Source organism: Staurois parvus, unplaced genomic scaffold (genome assembly GCF_062004578.1).
Source record: "Staurois parvus isolate SC_StPar_1 unplaced genomic scaffold, SC_StPar_1.0 ptg000226l, whole genome shotgun sequence".
In the NCBI taxonomy this organism is placed as follows: domain Eukaryota; kingdom Metazoa; phylum Chordata; class Amphibia; order Anura; family Ranidae; genus Staurois; species Staurois parvus.
In genome coordinates, this window is record NW_028318022.1 from 1,510,822 (window position 1) to 1,531,243 (window position 20,422).

Below are 20,422 nucleotides of genomic sequence, written 5' to 3' on the forward strand. Positions count from 1 at the left end.
TTTAAGGACTCATTCGCACAGGCATACTTAAGCATATGCCCATATGATGGCCTTTGCTTGCTTGCACGGGGATGCACAGGTGTTCTGTGAATCCTTGTGTAGGCAGTCCCATTCATGTCAATTAGGATACAGTGGCTACACAGACACAACCACTCTACCCCAATTTGACAAACATGTGGCTGTGGGTGCCCTAACGTCATCTCTAAACGAGTATCAAAAATATCACCTAATAAAATATTATGGCTCAAACATTCTGCAGCCTCTATGTTCCTTCTCAACCTCAAAGGCATCTTCCTGTATTCAAAAAAAAAGATGCAAAACCCGTGCATACATTACCCATGGGTAATCCATCGTCTTTGACCATTTATGTAGAAGTCATTCCATCACCCAATTCATGAAAAGTCCTCACTTGCCCTTGCTGTCTCCTATACATTGGCTAGACCTCAAAAACCCTAGATGTTTCTTTGCACAACATCGACGGCATATCAAGGCAAAGGTTCTGAATCATAGCATACATCATCAATTCTGAGTTAAAAATGGTAGTAAACATTCATGTTTATCTTGTACCCACAGGTAAGCCTATAATAAGGCTAACCTGTAGGTACAGTAAATATCTACATGAACTTTACATGTGTAGCAGTCGGTGACAACATCGGTGAATTCACACTGCACTTTCAATGGACGGTATGCAGTGCATAGTAGTACATTATGACATAAGCCTGTGGAGGCTCCCCCAATTTTTTTTTTTACGCCGTTTACTACCGCTATAAGCATTATTACGCTGCTTTCACACTGGTTCGCCTCAAAAACGCTTGAAAAATGACTAGTGTTTTTTGAGCATTTTTGATGTGTTTTAAAAGCATTTTACAAGTGGAACATCCTGTGACTTTTGTAGCTCAAATTGGGCAGATTTGCACGTTTGAATTCACAAAAAAACATTACTAAAATACCACGAGTTACTTTATAAAGTCATGCAAAATTTTAGTAGTGAAAACCATGCGTTAATGTTTCAGCTGTCAGTGGAGTTCTCCACTGACAGCTGAAAGAAAGAATTGCCTGCAATTAAAAAATAAACGGCATGGGGTTTCCCCAAGCCAAAAAAAATTAGGGGTCCTCCCAAAATCCATACCAGACCCTTATTCGAGCATGCAGCCCGGCAGGTTAGGAAAGTGGGGGGATGGACGAGTGAGCGCCGCCCCCCCCCTCTTGAAACATACCAGGCCACGTGTCCTCAACATGGGGGGTGCTTTGGGGCAGGGGGTTCCCTTCCCCACAATATGGGGGGTGCGTTGGGGTGGGCTTTCCTTCCCAAAGCACCTTGTCCCCAGATCCCAGACCCCCCCATGTGAATGAGTATGGGGTACAGCTACCCATTCACAAAAAAACCCTGCAGTGTGAAAATAAAAGAATGTCCCCTGAAACAGATCCAATGTCAATCACGATGCCAGTCGGTGCCGCTGCCGACCAGAGAAAAGAAAAAAAAAGAAAAAACAAGAAAAAGAAGGCTCTGTTCCCGATGCTGGCTCCTGGCCGTCTGACTGCTCTGCTGGCTTAACAGTTCTTAAATATGTAAAGGGAGAAGCCATCACATATGTGACCCCGCCCCCATGTGACATTTACCCAACATGCCCTGGTCGATGTCACACGGAGGCAGGATCAAGTGGGTGACGTCACTGGGTGGCCCCGCCTCTTACATATTTAAGAACTGCCAAGCCAGCGGAGCAGTCAGGCGGCCAGGAGCCAGCGTCGGGAGTGGAGCCTTTTTTTTCTTCCTTTTTTCCGGTCAGCAGCGGGCATCGTGATTGACATTGGATCTACTTCGGGGGACATTCTTTTATTTTCTTTCTTTTAATAAAGGACTTGTCAAAGACTGTCTCCTGTCTTTTTTTCACACTACAGGTTTTTTTTCGTGAATAGGTAGCGGTACCATGTACCCCATACTCATTCACATAGGGGGGGCTGGGATCTGCGGGCCCCCCACCATGTTGAGGGCATGTGGCCTGGTATGGTTCAGGAAGGTGGGGGGACGCTCGTCCCCCCTCCCCCATTTCCTGACCTGCTGGGCCGCATGCTCGGATAAAGGGTCTGGTATGGATTTTAGGGGGGGACCCACTCCATTTTTATTTTATTTTTTAATTTCCGGCAATTTTGTCAGTGGAGAACCCTGCTGACACCTGAAACAGCCAGACCTTCCCACATTTGCGGTGCATTTTTGGAGTGATTTTAAGCATTTTTGGAGGCAGTTACCATTCATTTCAACGAGAAGAGGCGTTTGGGGAATTAAAAAAAAACCAAAAAAAAAAAACCTCAAACATGCCTCAAAAATGCTGCAAGCAGGAGTTTTTGCACCGCACCGAAAGCACAACGCCTCTGTGAGAAAACCTACATAGACATACATTCCCATACACAGGGAAGCAGTTTTCTTGAGCTTTTCAGGGTTTTTTTTTTTTTTAATGCAAAAACACTTCAAAAACTCCTCAGTGTGAAAGCAGCCCAAGTTAACTAGTGGTCTCACTGTCTTTGCCATACAAAACAAACTTGGTAATGTCTCCCAAGCAGGAAGATTTCAGAGATTATGTAACCAGGAAACGTATTGGATTTATGTCTTAGACACACTTAGATAAAGATAAATGGCCTAAATGAGGTACAGGATGCATGCACTATACTATGATCTCAGTAATTTCCTTCTATGGCTTTGAGTCATTTTCTTTTATTAACCCTTGGGTGTCCCTCATATATACTGTTTTATACATATACTGTAGATTTTATTTTTTTTTATTTTAATGTTTTTATTTGCATGTTTAGGCTATTTTTCATTTTTCCCAAATTAATGCTTTTTTGTGACATACACATATATAGGTATTGCATGTTCTTTAGATTTTAAATATTATATTTTATTAAACGCAAGATTCTGCTGGTATTTTTATCCTTGGTCCGCCACCCTTCTAAACTGTTATGCGTTCCTTAATTTTAAGGTAGTATTACATGTAATAGTTCAGTTGTCATTTTTAGCCCCTTCCACGTTTCTCTCCAAGTTTATTGATAAATTATTAAACGTTAGACATGTATGGGGAAAAAAAAACAAACTAACTTTTAAGGCTAATTCACACAACTGCATTGATCTTCATTTTAACACAGCTGTAAAACGCAGGTCAAAGCAGAGACACCTAAACAATTTTATGTGTCCTGTTCACACTACAATGCTGCGTTGACATGCGTTGCATTAAAATGTAACATGCATGCACTTTAAGGCAACGCAGGTCACGCAATGCAAGCAAAGAAAAACCTTGTCATTAATTTTGTCCCTAAACCACAAACAGGAACAAGGTGTGACGTCACAGGAAATATGCAAAATGCAGTGCATTTTAACGCACAAAAAAATGGAAGGCAATGTAGATCCGTATACACTGAATTTTATTGTAAGTCAGTAGGAATTCAGCTTTATATTGTACTCACTGAGGTGGATGCAGCATTGATCTGATGCTGCATCTGTCCCCCGCTGGCTCTGCACTGAGAACGGAGCGATCAAACACGGCTCCCTTCCGCTCTGACCAGAGCCGTGCCTTTCAGCTCACTGGAGTGCCAGGCTGTGGAGGGGGCAGGGGCAAGCAGATTGCTGAGAGGCTGAGCCAGCTGCCGGTCCAGATATCTGGGTGAATGCCGACTGTAAAGTCTGGATCAATCGAGAAGGAAGAAGGGTCAGCCGTACACCGAAGGATGATGAATATAGTGTGTATTTATTGATCCATAGGACACACAAAACACCAGGACATGAATACAGGACTTGTTAACGCGATCTCGTGCTCAATCATGGTTATGATTAAGCACGAGATCATTCAAAACGCGTTAACAGATCCTGTATTCATGTCCTGGTGTTTTGTGTGTCCTATGGATCAATAAATACATACTATATTCATCTATCCTCCGGTGTGCGGCTGACCCTTCTTCCTATTGCATCGTGTGTGGTGGCGAGCCAGAGCCTGCACCTGTTGTGGATTGATCTGGATTGTTTGCCTGAGCGGTATACCTTTGTTCTTTGACATCACTCAGCCTGTCCAGGCTCTGGATTGATCCAACTGACAGCAGACTTAAGCCCAATGTTGCCTGAAAACAGGTCCATCTTTCCCCTTAAAAAAAGCTTTTTTAGCCATGCTTCTCTTCTGGGTCACAGGAGTGCATTTCCTCATGCTCTTCCGTGACCCAGAATCAGCAGACAGTGGGCTAAAGCCTGCTTTTAACTGATGTCACTGAGCAGCTCATGCTTTGGAAGGAACATGACAATGTGCCTGCCCCATCCACAGCCCAGCACTCCAGTGAGCACTGGAGGGGTAGAGCAGAGAGCGGTGAGAGTCAGCAATCATGTGATTGCACAGTTGTCAGGCTTGGAGTAGGTGGGAGCTGCTGCAGCATCACACTAATGCTGCAACATGGAGGCATTATGTATGTTTGTTTTTTTTTTCATTCCCACACTTCTCCTTTAAGTATAAATATGAGTTCTCCCTCTGCTGGAACACTTGACTTGATAAAAGGAGAAATTACGCCAAAATGCATTGTCATAGCAACCAGTGACACCCTCCCGCCTCATGACAACACACGCCAAGCTCTACGGATCTTGTGTACAGCATGCACGCTGACACACAGCTGCTCTGCTGACAGCGTGCCTCCAGGCTTTTCAACACACCACTGCCAGCTTTCTGGATTGAGGCTGTCAGCTCCTCTCTGATCTCGCCCTGCTGCTAAAAGTTAAAATGGACCTTTAAATTGCATTTGATTATCACCGCTGAGATCGATGAAATTTAACGCTTTGACTGCCATGATACTAGCAAGACCAGCTTATTGCCACTCGTTTGGACAAAGTTTAACCCTTCCACTGCTAGCATTTCTAAAATACATAGAGGCTGTGCATTACACGCTGGGATTGTATGTTTTTCTGGATGCTAAAACTTGTATACTTGCACTGGATGCTCAACCAGTGCTGTTAAAATTGCAGCACATTTCCTCTAATTTCTCCTACCATAACCCCCACAACACCTTGGTACTGCGCTATCGAGTTTAGGGAGTTTCTTTTTTTTTGTGATTTTGTTTGCCAGTGTCCAATTCTCCTATAGGCCAAAAGAATAACCTGAAGGTTTAAGACCTCCTGTGTTCCTGAATGGATGAGAAAAATAATTTTTTTCTTTAAATTATTGTCCATTTGTCAGCCTATTACAAAAAACCACAAGCAGTGTATTTATCAAGTTAACTGATGTATAAAAAACCCAAAGCGACCTAACTGAAAAGCATGGAGTGCTGCTCAGCTAAACGGGATACTTTGTCCCCTATGTGATGAAAAAAAAATAATTCTTTTTTTTAATTGTAAAAGTTTAGTGACACCCAAGCACATAACATCCCCCCCCCACCCAAAATGCACATGCATGAAAACATTAAATTGCGATACATGTTACATATCGTCACGCACGCCAGAATGACAGCAATAATACTAGCATGAGACCCTCTCCGTACACTATACTGATGACCTATAAGGGGCTTTAAAAATGTCTCCTATAGAAAATACAGGGTACTGAAGTTTGTCACCATTTCACAGGTGCATGCAAATTTAGGGTTTGACATGTTGGATATCTATTTACTCGGCACATATTTTGCAAAAAAATAGGGTAATGTATTGCTTTTTTTGTACCCTAAAATTAACTTACTTGTATTTATTACTAAACTTTTGTGGTAAAGTCATGCGACAAAAAATTGGAACTACCAATGTTTTGATTTCTAGGGTCTCTACTTTCAGAAAATATATGTTTCTGGGTTTTGTATAATCTTCAGGCCTTAAATGAGTTTCTAAATGTGTGCAAAAATATGCAAAAACGGCTCTGGCAGCGAAAGGGATAAAAGGATAACCCTGACACTCCCCTGCCCTGGAAAGCACCCAATCGGTGCCCACTATACTGCAAGGTCTCTCCCCTCCTTGCTAGTCCCTGGGTTCCGTGTTGGAGGCAGAAGTGGAGGTGATAAACAGCGCAATGTTAAAATTATTACACGTTAAAGTCGCCATAAAGCCGCTTTTGATCTTAAAAGCCCCAGCCATTCTTAAAAGCACCTCAGATTTAAATACGGTTTTGGTTCAAATTTATTTATTTATATCTGGACAAGTAGATTGTCATGAGGGACAAGTAAATTGGGGCACCGATTTAGTCCCTGGATAAGCAGTTTTTTTTTGTTTTTAAATTTCTACACCCCTGTTCCAGGAGACAGGCAGTTACTCTAGGAGAGCTAAACAGGGCCGTAGAAGGTTACTCTAGGAGAGCAGGTCCACCCTGAGCACGTGACAGACTTGAAATCGTCTGGAGAAGCCGTGGAGAACGTTATATCCGTGCAGACCCGTAATATCGATTAGCATGACCATTTTGGTGGTGGATCAGTGATGGTCGGGAGGCATATTCATGGAGGGACGCACAGACCTCTACAGGCTAGACAATGGCACCCTTACTGCCATTAGGTATCTGGAAATCCTTGGATCCATACGCAGGTGAAGTGGGTCCTGGGTTTCTCCTGGTGCACAACAATGCCTGGCCTCATGTGGTGACATTATACAGGCAGTTCTTGGAGGATGAAGGAATTGATACCAATGAATGACCTCCACGCTCGCCTGACCTAAATCCAATAGAACACCTCTGGGATATCATGTTTCGGTTCATCCGACACCACCAGGTTGCACCTCAGACTGTCCAGGAGCTTGACAATGCACTGGTCCAGATGTGGGAGGAAATACCCTGGAAACTGTCTATCATTTCATTAGGAGCATGCCCCGGCATTGTCAGGTATGCATACAAGCACATGGGGGCCATACAAACTACTGAGTACCATTCTGAGTTGCTGCAATGAAATATCAGCAAAATGGACTAGCCTGCTGCATAATTTTTTTTCACTTTGATTTTCAGGGTGTCTTGGAATTCAGTCCTCTATTCGTTTATAATTTTCATTTCCATTAAACGATGGGGCATCCTTACGTTCCTAACACATTACCCAGACCATATCAGTATAGATATCCAGCATGATATTTTTCCCCATTGAGATCTGATGTGTTTTCAAAATGTTCCTTTAAATTTTTTTAAGCAGTGTATATAAACTCCAAATTTGGTTTGGGCATCTAAGGTTCAATGGCCTCTTGTAAGGAAAGGGTTAATGAAGCACACGCCAAAACACTAATCTGACCACTTCATTTTACATCATGAAAAAAAAAAAAAAAAAAAAAAAAAAAACACACATAGCATTTCATAGCATTTTTATGCCTCTAAGAGTAGATATATACATTGACATGTAACATGACAGGCATATAATTGTTGCACTGATAACTCACAAACACAAAGTTTACTGATAATTTCAGTGTCATTTTAGTGCACTACAGATGAGAATCCTTGGCAGACAGAAAACACTGTACAGCACTTTTATAACCATAATGTATTTTATAGGTATATGCCTTTCGCATCCCGTACAAAATGTACTATAGGCAAAATAATGTAAAATGAAAAATCTGAATTATTAAACGGCAATTTGGTGAACAGACTTTTGCTTAATATACTACAAATATAGCCACGCCTTTGATGTATGCAGAACAGAAAGCAAGAGGTTTATAGTTTTGATTTGCTGCCACTGTTACTGGCTGCTTTTTAGGATGGGAAAAAATTCAGTTGTAAATACTTATCTGACAGAAGTCAAATGAATGACATATACATCATTAAAAAACATGACAATTTTTCCTTGTTTAAGTAGAGCATTCCTTAAGGAACATCATATAGCAGTTTACTTACTCTCTTTCTCATAAGATGTGGCAATCCCTCATTTGGATTCAATGCTGGAAATAAGGATTCGTCAACATGAGAAGCTGTTTCTCTACATCTGAAAGAGGCAAACAATGTAAAACATTGTGATGCACACTGAATACTTAAGTGTAGAACCCTAAAATGAATCTGTGGCCAAGACTATGGACACTTGAAGCCGCTAAATGTCATTCCCGGTTTTTAAATGCAAATGCCAGCTTTTATTTTTCTTCACTTTCTTTATTCATTACCTAGTGAACCCGCCCCATTAACTTTAGTGGCAGGGTGAATGACACCTCCTAGTGAAGAAAAAAAAAAAAAAAAAAGCCGGCAATTGCATTTAAAAACCGGTAATGATATTTAGCGGTGGCCATTGAGGGAGCCTGTCTATATACACTGCTCCCTCACTGTATACACTGCTCCCCTCCTTGCACACACTGCACCCCCCCCCCTTTTCCCTACAAAGAGGACCTAACACTTATGATTTTATTGCCATCGCATAGGGGACCAATAGTCCCCTATGTGATAGCATATGAATGACATGTCCTCTTTGTAGGGGTAGGGGTGGGTAGTGTGTGCAAAGAGGGAGCAGAAGAAGAGCAGCGTATACAGTGAGGGAGCAGTGTATACAGACCGGCTCCCTCACAGGCCGCCACTAAATGTCATTGCTGGTTTTTAAAAGAAATCCGCTTTTTTTTCTTCACTATAGCTCCGAGAAGGAGCTGTCACTTAAAGTAAACAAAGGGGCAGGGTTACCCAGTGACAACACCTCTTTGTTTACTTCAGCAGCAGGGCGAAGGACAGCTCCTTCTCAGAGCTATAGTGAAGAATAAAAAAAAAACAAAAAAAAAAAAAAACAGTAAATTGCATTTTTAAGAAGAGAGAAGGAAAAAAAAATGAAAGATGAAAATATACTTTGTTTAGAAGAACACTGGGTGATTTAGGAGACCATGATAGGGCTCAACTTATTTTAGCAATGTAAATAAGGGCCTTTGTGTCCTAAAATATGGAAAAATTGTATTTTGTTCTACATACTTACCTGTAAAATCCATTTCTTGGAATACATCACGGGAGACTAGAGCAGGCTATTCATGACTATGTGGATTATAGGTCAATGGGCACTGGTGGACTAATCAGACAGGAGGTCCTACCTTATATAAAACCCCTCCTATACAGGAAGTACCTACATTTTTGTAGCAAGCAATAACATTGCAGAAAGAGGGGTGGGACCTCTGTGTCCCATGATGTACTCCAAGAAATGGATTTTATAGGCAAGTATGTAGAAAAAAATCCAATTTTCTTTATCGTACATCATGGGACACAGAGCAGGCTACTATGTGGGATGTCCCAAAACAATAAGAAATTTGAGGGGAGGGTGATGCCATGATAGGCACCGTCAAAAATCCCTCAGGACACACTCAGCCGTCCGTAAAACACTGCGAACCAAAGGCAGAATCCTTTGCAGCTCTGACATCCACTTGGTAGAACTTTGTGAATGTGTGAACTGAAGACCATATAGCGGCTTTGCAAACCCGAGCCCCTGACACCTGATAGCGGATTGCCCAAGATGCCCCAACACTCCTGGTGGAGTGTGCCGTCACCCGAAAGGGTGGGACTTTACCTTTCAAATCATAGGCTTGAATGATCAATTGCGGATCCAATGAGAAACAGTTGCCATGGATGCCGCCTGCCCCTTCTTAGGCCCTTCTGGCATCACAAACAAAGCATCTGACCTCCTGATCTGTGTTGTCACCCTCAAGAAGACCCTTAACAGCACAAACCACATTCATGGTATGCAGAGATCTCTCTCTTGCTGACTGAGGCCTAGGAAAGAATGAAGGCAGAACTATGTCCTGGTTGAGATGAAAACAAGAAATCACCTTTGGTAAAAAAAACAACAAACAAAAAAAAAAACGGATGAGGTCGCAACATCACCCTATCATGATGCAATGGTTCTCTGCAAGATAGAGCTGCCAGCTCTAACACCCTTCTCGCAGAAGTGGGTGCCACTACAAATAACACCTTACGAGTCAGCAGGACCAGTGGAATCTCTCCAATAGGTTCAAATGGTGGCTTTTGCAAAACCTCCAAAACCAAGTTCAGGTCCCAAGGATACAAAGGCAACCTGACAGGAGGAGCCATACGCATTACTCCTTGTAAAAAAAAGTGCGGACTTAAGAGTGAGACGCAATGGGCCTCTGGAAAAAAATAGCTAATGCTGAAACCTGGCCCACAATGGTACCAACAGCCAAGTTCTTCTGCAACCCTATGTGGAGAAACATCAGAATCCTGCCAATCACATACTTTCATGGGTGCCATTTGTGAACCTCACACCAGGCAATGTAAGCCTTCCAGGTTCTGTAATAAATGTTCCTAAAAACTTCCTTTCTAGAACCCAACATGATGGGGATGACCAAAATCGACACTTGCCTCTCCTTAAGGATCTGGGTTTCAATAGCCATGCCGTCAAATTTAGCGACCGTAAATCCGGATGCAATATAGGACTTTGAGACAACAGGTCTAGGCGATACAGCAGGCCCAAGGCCCTTCTGCTGCATCTTCACTACAGTACGTCCACATATCAGGCCCTCCTGGGTCAGGCCGGAGCAATCGGTATCACCGGAATAGACTCCTCCAGAATCCTGTGTAAGAGACATGGCAGCAGCTGGATTGGAGGAAAGGCATAAATCAGTGAGAACTGGTTCCAAGGAATCACTAAGGTGTCTACCCCTGCCGCTTGAGGGTCCCTTATCCTGGACACAAAAAGAACAACTTTGTTGTTGAACCTGGATGCCAATAGATCTACATCCGGGCAACCCAATCGCTGGCAGACTTCCTTGAAAACATCGAGATGCAAAGACCATTCCCCTGGAATCCTCTGCCGGCGACTGAGATAATCCGCCTGCCAATTTTCCACACCTGGAATGAACACTGCTGACTTGACTTCACCTTCTTCTGATCACCTCAACCTCCAGTACCGCCCTGGTGGTTGATGTACGAGACTGCTGTGACATTGTCGGATTGAATCCTTACAGGCCAACCCTGAAGCCTGGATGTCCAATATCTCAGAGCCAGCCTCACTGCTCCAAGTTCCAGGACATCGATGGGAAGAACCCTTTCCCGTGGAAGCCATGTTCCCTGAACTGTGGCCTCCTCCAGAATGGCCCCCCAACCTGAAGGCTTGCATCGGTGGTTACAAACTTCCACACCACTGGTCGAGGGGATCTTCCGTTCTATAAAATTGTGAGTTATCAACCACCAATTCAGGCTCTGCTGCATCTCTGGGAGACAGATATGCTGTAATCCAGGGCAGGAATCTGTTTGTTCCAAACAGACAGGATGTACTTTTGCAGTGGTCTGGAGTGGAATTGAGCATAGTGAACAACCTTGAACGAGGATAGCATCTTCCCCAGCAACCTCATACAGAGGTGAATTGAAAGAAACCTGTTGGCCTTCAAACAGCAAAGCTTGTTTCTCAGGGTGCAACATTTCCCTGGAGGCAGAAATACCTTTGCCTGAATTGCGTCTAGGACCATCCCCAAATACTCCAGGCTCTGCACTGGTTCCAGGGCCGACTTCTTGAGGTTGAGCACCCAGCCCAGCTGTTCCAGGATCTGCATCGTAAGGACCACATCCTCTTTCAGATCTGGCACCGACCGATTCCTGAGCAAGAGATCTAGATAACCTGTAACCGATACTCCCCAAGTTCCGAGTAGCCCCAACACCGAAGCAAGAATTTTTGTGAAAACTCTGGGAGCTGTGGCTAGCCCAAACAAAAGGATCAGAACTTAAGGAACTGATTTAGCCCTTTAAGGTCCAAAATGGGCCTTACATCCCCATTTGGTTTTGGGACTGTAAACAAATTTGAATAAAACCCCCAAAACCTTTCGCTTACTGGAACCTCCGTGATTACTCCTTCAGCCAATAGGTAACCGAGTGCCTGAAATAAAGCTCTTTTCTCTGGATTCATTGGTACATTTGATCTTAGAAATCAGGGAGAGGGAAATACCCAAAATTCTAGTCTGTACCCCAGAGAAATCGTGGAAATTACCCATTTGTATTGGATTAGAGCCCACCATGCAGCCACACAATTCAAAAGCCTTCTCCCCACCCGTACAAGTGGGGTGCCTCTTCATAATGAGGTGGACTTTGGATCTGTCTTAGAATCAAAACCCAAGGAGGCCCTGAGTACAAAAGTAGTCTGAGATCTACCCCTGGAGGCTGGGGCCTGTGTGTGGCAACACAACTGCCTGGTAGATGGAGGCCCAGCAAAGCCCCTGACACCTTAGAGGGTAGACGAGTACTTTTACCCCCCAAAATCTTTTGGATAGATTTGTCCAAATCTTCCCCAAACAGCCGTTCCCCATGAAAGAGAAAACCTGCCAATAATTTTTTGCATGGCAGTTCTGCTGACCAACTCTTCAGCCACAAAACCCTACACATGTGCTCTGATAAGAGGGCCAAGCAAGAAAATTGCTGAATTGAATCCTTAAGATCATCAACCACAAAACACAAAGCACGCAGAACATCCTCCAAATCCTCGACTGAGCATTCCCCCTGCACCGATGATCTTCCAATCCGTTGCACGACACAGTCAGAAAGACCCTGGCAAATGCCAATAGCTGCCACTGCTGGCTGTACGGCAGAATTTGCCAGGGAGAAGGAGGCCTTCAGGAATGACTACAGCTTATCTGCTGGGTCCTTGAAAACCTGTAGATTATCTGAAGGACATGTTAAAGATGTATTCAGGGATGAAACAGCTGCATCCATTACAGGCAATCCCCACTTCTCAAACTTTTGTTCCATGGGGTACAAACCAGAAAACCTCTTTGGTGGAACAAAAACCCTGTCAAGATGGTCCCAGTCAGCATACAGTGAGGTCTTGGACTAAAAATATCTGAGACTGGGAGGCAGAGACCTTCTGCTTCTCCTCAGGCTGTGACTCGGACAGAAATTCTACTGCCTGATCTTGCTCCAGCTCTACCCATTCCTGCTCCAGGATTGGTGGTTCTAGTGACGGGGATTTATCCCGCTTCTTAGTCCCCTGAGAAACTGATGCAATCATCCCAGGGATCTTATTTTCTAAACCCACTAAGGCTGAAGCAAGACAATCCTTTGTTACACATGGTGAGGCAGAAGCCCCATTAGTAGCCATAATGCCAGATAGACGCAGCGGCACAGACTGCTCAGTCGCTTCTGACCTGTCAGGAGAGGATATTACAGCGGACCTTCGGCTAGGTTCCTCAGGACCTGGCGGTGGTACATTAGTGCCCTTCCCTGCTGCACCTCCCCCACTCTGCTTTCTGGAAGACAGTACTTCAGATAGTGCAAACCTGTGCACCTCCACTAGTAACACAGATCACAATGATACAGCTAAGCAAGTAGTGTACTGAAGTAAAAACACTCAATGCAAATGCTACCTTATGAGCCACCTATGGCAGCTCCTGACCGACTGGTCTACGCTTCCCCATCAGGGGAGTACTCATGTACCCCTACAGAAAAGCATGCACCGTGTCCTGGCCACAAAACATATCTCATCAGCAGCAGCCCACGTATCCCAGCCTCCAGATAAACAAAATATGGCTGACTTCCTTTTCTGGCCGCACTCCCTCTGGTGGCCAAAAACAAAAAGATCAAGTACATCTCAGGAACAACAGTGAGCACTCCTTGTGGAAACTCAGTCACAACACCTCTCCTTTTCCCTCCAGTTTAGAGCTTTGTTTGTTCCTCTTTACAGAGAGAAAGAGAGGAGATCTTACCAGTCCTGCCGCAGGTCCCTGACTTCCATCAGGCACCAACCTTCACCCATCACGGCAGGCATTGTCATACAAACCTTCAAGGACTCAGTCCACATGCTGAGGGGCTACTGCCTCGGACCCGTATAGCACCCCGCTGGAAGCGCCCTGGTCAGATTTAAAATATCCTGCATCCACCTATCCTAGCTCTTTTTTTTTGCCAGTGAATTATGTCTTGCCACATTAGAACTTCGGCCAGGTTTTGATAGCTGAGGATTTGAAGAGGAGATTTTTCCTGACCTTCCCGTCTCAGTGACACTCTGGTACAGAACATGAGCTATTGATTCCCAAGGGGACACAAGTAGCAATAACCATCTGAGAGACGTTCTAACCTTCCTCCAATAACATTTCCCTCATGTCTGTTTGAGTATGTAAACCCAAAATTTCCTATTTCTAATATGTGACTCCCACTCTCTTTGTATTGCTTCCTTTGTGTGAAAACCTGGTGTTCCTGGCAGTACCTCTGATTTCCTATTAAAAACTGACCACGATGCAAGATTTAACACCGTGGTGGTTAGTTATCTAGCTGAACCAGCTAAACCAACCATTCCTTCCCTGTGTATGATTGTACTTGATAAAGGAGGCAGGGCCTCTGAAACACGTTGTACACGCCCCTTCGCTTCTTCCCAGTGTATGCCATGTTTGATGAGGACTGCTGTTGATGCTGCTGCTTTTCATCCTTACACGGCGGATCCAGTCTCCTGTGGAAGACAGCTGAAGCCGGGCTGTAGTCTGGACTCATCAGTCTCAAACACATACTGTCATTTCCCTCTACGTCAAAGCAGCACTTCTCTTACTTAAATGTAAGTTTGAATATTTATTAAATAACACATTGTTTTCACTAATTCCTGCGCTTTGGCTACCTTGTTCTCTTCTATAGTTCTCTAGCTGTGCTGGGAACTCCGTGTGCTCTGCTACAATGATCAGACATGTCCTGACAACCCCCCCACCCCAGCCATTCACTGGGAAGATCAGTGTGCAGAAATTTCTCCTCCTCCAGCTCTTATGCAGCTGAAGAATAGAGGGTATATATTCTATTTTTTTTTCTTTTTTTAAAATATAAAAAAGGTATTTATAGTGCTTTTTAGATCTGTACACCTTTTGTGTTTCATTAATATTTTAAAACTAAATAGGTTGCTTTACAAAGTTAGGGTTTATGACCACTTTAAAGTGAACTTTTTCAGTGTGTATGTATGAATGTAAGTCAGGGACCTTAGATTGTATGCCCCTTGAGGGTTAGGGACTGATGTGAATGTACAATATATATGTAAATTGCTGTGTAAATTGACAGCGCCATATAGGTACCTGTAATAATAAAATAAATCCCCAAGCATGTCAACATTGAATGTTCTTAACAATCCACTCCAAGTGTTTCAAATGTTTTCGTCACTCCGGCAAAATGTGTAGTCTAAGTAGACTAAACAGAACTTCTGCTAATATGAACATTTCAATTTTTGTCAAAGGTTAGCAGCCAATCCTTTCTCCATGTCTGGCTATTCCCCCTGGCAGATGACAGATGAAAAGAGCAGTGACACATGACTGTCATAGGGACATCAGAGGTGTCTTTGATGTATGAGCTTTGAATATCAGTCTAGTGTTACTGTCCCTAATCTATGCAAGGGCAAAGATGGCGTTACCCAACAAGGAATTAATAGAGTCGTGGGGAAAGCAGAGTTTTTCATTATTTAGTATGCTCCAATGAATTGTTTATGAGCAGAATAGCAGTTTCTGTAAGCACTGGAAAAAAAAAAAAAAAAAGAATGCTTTGAAGTGGACCTTTTAGTAACTTTATTACAAGTCTCAATGTTTACATCACTATTGTGTCACAAAACACAGGTACGCCAACATTTTTTTATAAAATGGTGTACTTTGAATCATGAAAAAGCAGTCCTTGAGGTCCAGTCAAGTGACTTTGCCTAGACAGAAATGATGGCATCAATCTGCTGCAAGCAGGAAAAAGCATTTCTCATTCTTGCATAGGGTGGGCCGATGACGTCAAGCCGCTAAACCGGAAGTTTATGAGCCGCCATCTTGGAAATTCCTGAACACATTGGAATTACATTGTAACAAGGTTTTCTTTTACTGTGGTGTCCCAGCAGGACACTTTTAAATGTGAGTGCACTTTGTTTTTTTAATAAATCACCCTATATTTAAGTACTACACTATAGCAAGCGTTTCTGTTTACATGTGCGGAGGATATGTGGGATAAGAGGAGACAAGACCGCTTACAGAAGAGTGAGGAGGAAAGTAGAGTCATCCATACAGTATACCTACCCGGGTTAAAAGGGAAAGGCGCCATTTGACCTATGCAATTTGGGCCATATAAGGAGGTGAGAGTACATACGTATGTCTCTGGTGGAGGAGCACCTTTAAGAATATATGAATATATGTGGATATAAGCAACAAAGAGCACCTGTTTGGGAATAAATCATAGAGGCACGGATAAAAATCACACATCAAGGACTTTTAAGTTGTATTCATTATATTCACCAATGTTTAATAATCACATGATCTGGATGTTTTGATGTATATAAGGATATAGAGATATATGCACGGCACTAATAAACATTTTAAAATTGTCCCTGCTTGCTTAAATACAGCAAAAGAATTATAGCCTACCTATGGCTAAAATGTAAAATATATTCATTTTCACATTGAATTTCAATTATATCTAGCCTACTCCTATTACTCTGAATGTTCCAGAAGTTTGTAAACTTACTATGTGAAACCCTCTGACTAAGCACTGCTGTGTCACACATTTCACAGAGTCTGCCTTTTGAACTGCAAAGGAGTTTCAGGAAGTGGAGTCAGTACAGTAATGACCACTTGGAGGCAGCAATGTACAGTTGGATAGGTGGTCCTTAGAAATTTAACGTAAACAGCAGAAGAGAAGCTGCAAAGCATGCAGGGAATTCATGAAGTCGTGGAAACAGATGACCAGCAGACTGGCAGTACTCACAGCATGAAGGGAGATTTCCAGAGTAAGCTTATGTTGGATTGTCAAAAATAATTTCCTTTAGGGCCTGTTCACACCAGAACGCAGTGCAGGAAACCAGTGCTCCGTGTGCATTTGCAACTCACTGCAGTTGAAATCTAAAGCGGGTGTCAATGGCAACTTAACCCAAACATAGTGCATTTGCCTGCACCATATCGCATGGTAAAGAAGTACCATGCAATCCAGCTGCAGTGCATTTTTTAAAGTAGTGCATGCACTACTTTTGCTGAGGTTCAGTATGATTCAGCCCTTTCAAAATGAATAGGCTAAAATCTCACTGCATGGAAATGCATGCAAATCACACAAGAACACATAGCTCATTCTTGGGCGATTCCCAGTGTGAACCGGCCCCTAAATATGGCTAGCTGGAATAAGTAAATTCTTTTAGTACCAAGCTTTGGATTACAACCAAGCCTTAGTTACAAGGTATGGCTTCAGCACTTCATCTGAATAGTCCATTTCACCCTTGTATTTGTTGTAATCTGTTATACACACAGGTTTTTGATGGAGCTGTGGTGAATCAGTGATGGTAACCTCTGTGTGTATTGCGAAGCATGCACACTGTATAAATATTATGAACTCTCACTCTGGAAGAAAGTTCATTACTGATGTAAAGCTGCTTTGGGAATCCCTTTCTGTTGGTTATAACAGTGCCACACGTTGTGGTCTGCTTTCCAAAAAGATGCTTGAAAAGTGGGATTCTGGTGTAACTGTCTACATAAATGCACTATCCCAGATTTAACCACTTCAAGTCAGGACACTTTTACCCCCTTCCTGCCCAGGCCAATTTTCAGCTTTCAGTGCGATCACACTTTGAATGACAATTGCACGGTCATGCAACACTGTACCCATATGATTTTTTTAGCATTTTTTCTGAGACAGAGAAAACTTTATTTTGGTGGTATTTATTCAACACTGGGATTTTTAATTTTTTTTGCTATGTAAATGAAAAAGTCCAAAAACTTTGAAAAAAAGTGTTTTTCTTATAAAATTTTGCAAAAAAATATTTCATCATAAATCTTGGCCAAAATTTATTCCGTTATCTTTTTAGTATATAAAAAAACCCCAAAATTAGTTTATAACCAAAAAAACTTTTTTTACATTTTTATATATTATTTATTTATTTTTTACATACTGTCACCCTAGCAGTACAGTGTCACCATGGTGACACTGTACTACTTGTGGGGGGTGATGAAGATTTTTTTTTCTTTACGATTGCTTTTACACCCATAAAAGGCTGTAAAAGCAATCATTTCTCCTTCTCTCAGGCTGCATTCTTGCAGCCATTGAGAACTACTGTGTGAGCTGTGATTGGTCACATGGTACAAGGCTGTTGTGAATAGCCTTGTACCATGTGACCTCTGTGATCATTCACAGATTTCACACGTAGTAAGCGATGATATCGGAAGTCACATTTTGCTTACTACTCTGCATGTGATCACTGATTGGCCAATCAGTGATCACATTATCGGGACCACGCACAGAGGTCCTGTCCGACGATTGGTGTTCCACTGTGTCCGGAGGACACAGCGGGCACCGGATCGCGGTGCTGCACGCTCCTAGGGAGCGCGCACAAGCAGGGGAAGGGGAGGCCGTTTATAAACAGCCACCCGCCCCTGCACTACCACTTTTTAACCACCTCCCGTCCGGCCATTGTAAATAAACAGCCGAACGGGAGGTGGTTAAAAAGGGGGTTCACCAAAACCCGTACAGTTTTTCTACTGATACCGGTTTAGGTTGAGCACCATGGAACATTCAGTTCTCTATCCTTGCCCTCACACACATACACACACAAAAGCTATTGTTTGAAGCCTGTGCCACTTTCACATAACTTGTAACGTTACACAATACTGGCCACATTTGCTAGGGTTGTTTTGTTTTACTTCCAGCCTTCCAATAAAATTAATCAGTGATTTGTCGACAGCCATGTACTAGCCAGATGTGTAAATTTCTAAAAATGTGGTGAAATTTTAACAAGCAGTTGTATGAGGTCATCTCATGACACAGCTTATTGACACTGAAGTGCAAAAACTAGCAACATTTAATATAGTGTCCGCTTCATGCGTTCAAAAAAAGAGGTTTGATTACGAAAATTTGTTTTGTACACCAATGTGCATCTAATGTTAGGCTTTTGTGTGAGGCCCAAGTCACAGATTCATAAGACTGTTCATAGTAATTCGGATTCTGTGTAAAAACCTGCTGAATTATAGAGATTTGTTTGGTGAGCAATCTTCTCCTATTTGTGGTATTTCCATGAGTTAACAATATTCTCTGGCAAAAATTTCCCTCTGTGTTCTGTGCCCTACTTCTGACATGTGAAGTCTGAGCTGCACTTGAGGATGACACATCCATATTGCATTCCTCCACAGAGCTTTCAGCTGCAACACTGGAAGTATGTAGTTGCAATTCGATAGTTGTATTCGATTGAATTCTGCACCTCATCAGAATCCAACATGTCCATATGTGCATTGCTGCTATCATCAGGCTCAGAAATAGTTTCTCTGTCACTAAGCTGCTGTGTAAAGCTGCTGAGAAGCGGAGTCATCAATATAAAGAGTCACCTCACCAGCATATATAGGGGAACGATGTCGCATCAAAGTCCAGTAACTTGCGGTTGAGAAGACACAAAAGGAAACCTCTCTGACCGCCCATGTCATCCTGTGTATGGGGGATGGCCTCAGTCGTCAAACTCTCTGGCACGTTTCTCCCCGCCTAACAGGGCTTGATCACAGAGGGGTGCAGGACAACAGGCGCTCTGAGCTTATATCTGTATCATCATCAGTAAATCAGGCAGGTGTGTAATGAAATAATGACATGGAAAAGAGTGTAATGAGAATTAAAAAAAAAGGGGAAATAAAGAAATGTGAAAAGCTAATGAAAAACTACTAGAGAAAGAGAAAGATAAGGATGACGTGAATGAAGTTAGGCCACCTCAGTGAGGTCTCCCCCTTTTTTTTTTTTTTTTTAAATCTCACCACACTCTTTTCCATGTCATTATTTCAGTACACACCTGCCTGACTCATGGCCGATGATACAGATATAAGCCCAGAATGCATGTTATCCTGCACTCTTCTGCGATCAAGCCCTGGTGGGTGGGGCGAAATGCGTCAGAGACACGACGGCGGAGACCATCCCCCATACACAGGATTACACTGGCGGTCAGAGTGGTGTCTTTTCTCCTCTTCTTTGTCACTGAGCTAATCACTGTGACTCCTGACATCAGATAGGCGCATACTGTAATCTCATATGCTTCCACAGCACTGTACATCCTGTGTGTCATAATGCCATTCATTTGCACCCAATAAAGTATATATTCCTAAGGAGCAGACTAATGAAACACCTACTGTTAACCTTTAATTAAAAAGGTAAAGTAATTTATACAGAGAAACAGACCAAAAGTCAGATGGATAGGACAACAGACTGATGAACACACACTAGCCTTAACTCTTTTTTTTTTATTTTATTTTTTTTTAAATAGACAGATAGACAAGCTGATAAATAGAAAGCCAGTCAAACAAATAGATAACTAGACATAACCCTAAATACTTTGATAGGGATAGTAAGACAAACCGGCAGATGGATGGACTGATGCAAAAAAACTAGCTTTAACTCTAGCTTTATAAAAGCTTAACCCCTTGGGGCCAACTGACCCCTGGCCCTTTAAGAGTTCTAAAAGCCGGAAGGAGGACATTTGGGTCATGTGACCATTGTGAATGGCTGTCACATGATCTGAAAGCTCCCAATTGCAAGTATGTATCAGGAGCTTACGGATTTCCACTGGCTACCGTGCTGGGAGTGTGCCCTCAGCAAGGTAAGTTGTT

At 42.8% G+C, this 20,422-nt stretch overlaps 1 protein-coding gene across 1 annotated transcript in view; it reads right to left on the bottom strand.

Moving 5' to 3' along the window:
- MCPH1 (microcephalin 1) overlaps positions 1-20,422 on the bottom strand; it is a 417,602-nt gene that overhangs the window by 393,964 nt on the left and 3,216 nt on the right. Inside the window, exon 4 of the mRNA XM_089679549.1 lies at positions 7,803-7,890. Coding sequence (XP_089535675.1) covers positions 7,803-7,890 — 88 coding nt within the window. The remainder of the gene's footprint in view (positions 1-7,802; positions 7,891-20,422) is intronic.